The 5,000-nt window shown below is 53.9% G+C and overlaps 1 protein-coding gene across 2 annotated transcripts in view; it reads right to left on the bottom strand.

Annotated features, from left to right (window-relative positions):
* LOC126571930 (myb-like protein Q) overlaps positions 1–5,000 on the bottom strand; it is a 43,609-nt gene that overhangs the window by 5,817 nt on the left and 32,792 nt on the right. The window contains exon 1 of one of the 2 annotated variants that reach the window (XM_050230838.1): positions 3,945–4,473. The exons of the other annotated variant lie outside the window; for it this stretch is intronic. Within the exon in view, the coding sequence (XP_050086795.1) occupies positions 3,945–3,974 (30 nt within the window). The 5' untranslated portion in view covers positions 3,975–4,473. Of the gene's footprint in view, positions 1–3,944; positions 4,474–5,000 lie in introns of those variants that run through there. 2 annotated transcript variants of the gene reach the window in all.

The raw sequence follows: 5,000 nt of genomic DNA, 5'->3' as shown, positions 1-5,000 counted from the left end.
ATAAAAACACACATTCGCGAACCCACACCTCTCCTTGGCTTGACTCGTTTTTACTCTATTTTGCTCCGTTACGGATTGCTCATAAATCGGAACACCATTAGTGGACCGCCACAGGTATGACGCACTGGTGGCCCTGCAGACATGAATGAACGGGCGATGATCCACATCCACACCACACATCCTCCTCCTCCTCTTCGTTAAAGTCAGACAAGTCGGGAGTTTTATGATGTTGCCAGCAATACATATCGTCCTAAGCTCGTGGCGTACAATAAACACCGCGTTCCGCGAGCGCATCCGAAGGACCAGGAGGAGGAGGAGGTTCTATAATGCGGATTCTTCTTCGCGGGACGCGCATCGAAATCAATGATCAATTTATGAGTTTATGAGAGACCAAACCTGCCCCCGTGATCGTGCGCTTCGACACGCCATAAATCGGGGCAAACGTTTTGTTGATTACCCCCTCCCCTACGAATGCACGGTTTCATTCATAAAAGAAGACACTCCTCGGCCGTTTCTCCTCCTCCTCCTCATGGCATGACCGAAACACGCGCGTTGAATGGTTCGTCGTAGTCGTGGAGAGCGGCACTGATCACGGGATAAGTCGTGATTGTGTGGTTGCCAATTTCGTAACCTCGAAGAAGATCAATGGTGACGTCGCCTACTACTCCTGCTCTGCCACTCCGTTTTCCGTATTCCAACGACGGGTTGGGAAAAAAACAACCCAAAAGGGGAAACGCCATTACGCCCGTTCATTACACAAAGAGTCGCAGTGGAAAAGCGCGGCTATTGCGTGACCTCAGCACGGCGGCACAGCAAGGCCTGCTGTGCCTGCAGGAAAATGAGTCCAAGGAAGGGTCACACTACTAAGTGCCACGCTTCTTCGCGAGGTCATCGGTATCGTTGGAAGGGTGTGCTCTCGGCTTCTCCTACGCCGTATTCAAATTCGTTCTTTCACTATAATGCTGAGGGTGTGTTCTCAGTAGGAATTGTGCCCCCAAAGAACGCATATTGGGGGCTCTATTCACTACCAAAGGCCACGTGTAGGAATGTATAAGAATTTCGTGAACAAACTGTTCCCCGTTCCGCGTTTTAACGCCGTTTCCTCATGATGTTCGCGTTTGGTTTTTGGAGCCAGAGATCTCGAGTCCACGCGCACCAGCTTCCCAGATTGTGGGAAGTTAAATTTATCTTCGTGCGTGGAAGAACCTGTGGCGTCGTCGTCGTCATCGTCGTCGTCGTCGTCGTCGTGGGTCAGCACGCCACCCGCGACAACCCAGATCTTGCGCGCACGCGGAGAAATTCCGCCGAAACGATCACGCAAAAGGGATCGAACGGAGAAGCGAGCGACCGAACGATCGCAGCGAGCCGAGGGAGGATGATGTTGTCTTGCACCCAGGGCGCAGCATACCACCGGAGGAGGACACAACGCCTCACCACTCCCGTCCCGCTTAAGATGCTGCCGCCCCGGAGAGGGCATCCTCTCTCTGCACGAGGGGAGAGAGATGAAACTCGGATTCCAATTTCTCTTCCTTTCTTTCGCGCCCCCGCGTACTGATCGCGATACCGCCGCTGCTGGCGTACACTCGTACACAACCTGGCCATTCTTCTCTCGCGCGACGCGCGATGATGAAGATCGTCGTCGTCCAGGTCGATCCAGGTGAGGAGCGCTAGTGGCCAGTGGCAGCGAAGAAGATTATTAAACTCTCGGGCAGGCAGGAGGAAAAATAGTTAACGGGTTTCTTTTTCCTTTACGATTTTCCTCTCCCTCCATTCCCCATCTCCCCCGCGCTACCCACCCTCCCAACCCTCTCCCTCTATTCTCCTTCTTCCATTTCCTTTTGGCGAACCATCCTTTCGTCGTCCGGCTTTTGCCTTTCTCTGTGTCGAGCTTCTTCGTGCGAAGGCAATGGAGAGCATAAAAAAGGGGTGGGGGTCTAGATGGGGGTGTTGAGGAGCACACCACCCTCTCCAACCCCTTGGAGTGAGGTTCATTACTCCAGAGAGCGTGCGCGCGCGAGAGAGCGAGAGAGAGAGCGAACTCGATCGAGCGAAGGGCCGAAAGAGGACGCAAAATGCGCAACGCAAGGGATGGTACGAGGCACGCGGGGTAGCAGCAGCCCCGCGGGCCCGCAGAATGAACGGACAAAAGAGAAAGAGGAACGCAGAGGCACGAACGAGGACGCAACAACGCGCAGAGAATGGGAGAAGGCGGCGAGCAAAAGCTCCACCGTTGGATCGCGCTCTCAAGCCAGCGACCTGCTCTCTCGCTCTCTCTCTCTCTCTGACAAAATCCTCACCCCCTATCCCCCCCTCAACCCTTTTCCACCCTCTCCCACAAACACACACCAGTTGCGTATGGGAAGCGGATCGCGGTCCGAAATGAACTTTTGATGAAGCTCTCCGTTCTCCTCTTTGGCGGCCATCCTCCTCTGTCCGTCTTCTGCTTCTTCTTCATTTATCACCCGTTACGCCTTTGCTTGACCATTCGCGCATTCGCCGGGGGAAGAGGAGAAGAAGGAGAGACAGGGGGTGCACCTTTCTACACATTCCTCTTTGCACGATGCGTTGGCCACACGGCGAATGGACGACTGGTGGGGTGGGAGTGGGAGTTGATGAGAGTGTGGGACCCAGCGATCGCTCGATCTCGCTGCTGCTGCTGCTGCTGCTGCTGCTGCTGCTGCTGTGTTCGTCGTTTGGCTCAAAATGAAGCGGTGGCTTTGGGAAAAGCTTCAAACGAACGAACGAAGTGGAGCGAGCGTCCGCGATCGTCTCACTCACCATCATCATCATCATCATGATCATCATCATGATCATCATGGGACGACAGCGCAAGAAGCTTGATCGCGAGATGATGATGACCGGCCAGGTCAGCAGCAGCATCGGGCCTTTGATAATGACGAACGCGATCTCGTGCAGCGCGGGCAAGACAGGGAAAAGTGGGTGGTGTGGGAGTGATGGTGGGAGTTGTCTGCATGTTGACTGTGGAGCTTTGTTGTTGTTGCTGTTGGTGGTGCGTGCGGGTGCAACGGCCGCGGGAAAATCGCCGGGAAAATTTTGTGGCCACCACACTGGTCTTTGGCCCTTCACTGGTCTCTCTCTCTCTCTCTCTCTCTCTATCTGCCTGTGTCTGTGTCTGTCTGCTTCTTCATCTCTCTTGGTCTGTTGTCATTGTTGTTTCATCCACTTTTTGTGAAGGCAATGTCCACCCCCTCATGTTGGTGAGTCAGTGCTTCAGGCGGAAGGTTGACAGCAATAGAGGGTTGGCAACGGGGGTGGTATTGTCACCAACATCTTCAACTGGATGGATGTACACGATGCCACACTGACAGCGCATCCCCTCTCTCGCTCTCTTCGGTTTGTTTTGTTGCTTATTCACTCGATCATCGTTTATCGTCCTCGATCGCTCAATTCGGGACACAGAACCACGCAATGCGCCTCTGCTGCTGCTGCTGCTGCTGCTCTGGATACCCCACCGAACAACCTGCTGCTGCATGCGGCGGTTTTGTGAACGCGGGAAAACGCAATCGCGCGATCGATCGTTGATCACACACTGAAAATGGTGCGTATCCTATTATCCCTTTTCCCCAGACTAGGTGGAAACTAGGGTACGAATATGAGGAACACTGGCTAACAATCCACTAAACCACTAAAGACTTGCCGCCACTCGAGCTGACGACCCAGTGCCAAGGCACTTGCACCACGAAAACACCTGTCCCCAAAAGCGGCTTTGGTTGCGGGGGACGTTTGCTAGGACGCACAACCTGAGGACATTCCCAAAACTCCTTTGCTCCTTCGCGCCAAAGAACGACAACAAATCACAGCACACCGCGAACGCACCCGGATCATCACGTAGGCCATGGTTTGAAGAAATTCAAAAAATATCAAACGTTAACGTTTCTCCTCCGTCTTCACATAGATGGTGGAGATCGCTGTGGTACACTTACAGTATGATGTGGGTGTTCTATGATACACATCGGGAGATTGGCGGCATTCGCCAGGACGATGATCGCGCGGGAAACGGTGACATGCACTCTCTGCACTCGGTGGTGCTGCTTATGCTGCTTATGCTTCTGCTACTGCTGCTTCGCACTACACAGAGTGGGCTGATGATTCGCACCCGCAACAAAAACGGTCTTCAACCAACGGACACAAGTCACGGACACCGAGAATCACTTCAGAGGACCATGGTTAGCGAGAGAGTATGGCTACGTTCGTTTACACTGCTGCTTTGCCTCAGGACACATTCGTCGTCACTTCCGGTAAAGATGATTTCCACGGAAAACAGTTGATAACTCACAGGTTGCAAGCGGGCAGACCGTGCCGCGAATGGGTATAAAGAAACACCACGATCAGGCAGCGCGTTAATCACGCCGCTGCCGCTGTTGCTGTTGCTGGTCGCGCACAAAACACGAAAAAACTTCGAATCTCGCAACAAACTCTCGGTACGAACGAGCGAGATACGGACGACACGGGCGCGTGCACTCCGTTGAAACGTCAAGCGAGAACTTCCAGGAACCCCCCCTTGGTAGCGCGGCGGCACCTAGGCCGTTCGAGGCGAGTCTTCAAACCGAACCGAACCGAACCCAAGCTCGGGCCGTCAAACGCAAGCGCTGGTTGGAGTGAGCGAGAGCGAGAGCAGGCAAATGAACGAACATCAACTTCGTTCGAGAGGAAGAAAGAGAGAGAGGGGGAGAGCGTGCAAGCGAGAGCGAGAAAGGTGCCCGCAACGAACGGAAAACACGGCCATCGCCGGAGAAGGTCCTTCCCGAAGGACTAAAAGTGGGAATCAGAGGGAACAACAGCGAGAAATGAAGGGAAAAAAACGTGTACCCAAAAATAAAATGTGCGGTCCGTCCATCCGTCCGTCCGTTCGTCCGTCCGCCGCTCTCGGGGTCTCTGTTTTGGTAATCCGCTTTCGAAGAAGGGACCGACCGAAGAACGATGAAGGTAGCGCGGTGCAGCAGGATGCGAGAATCCCAGTGCAGAGCCCAGATAAACAA

The sequence above is a fragment of the Anopheles aquasalis genome, chromosome 2, assembly GCF_943734665.1.
Source record: "Anopheles aquasalis chromosome 2, idAnoAquaMG_Q_19, whole genome shotgun sequence".
NCBI lineage: Eukaryota > Metazoa > Arthropoda > Insecta > Diptera > Culicidae > Anopheles > Anopheles aquasalis.
This window is presented reverse-complemented; position numbering and strand designations above follow the sequence as displayed.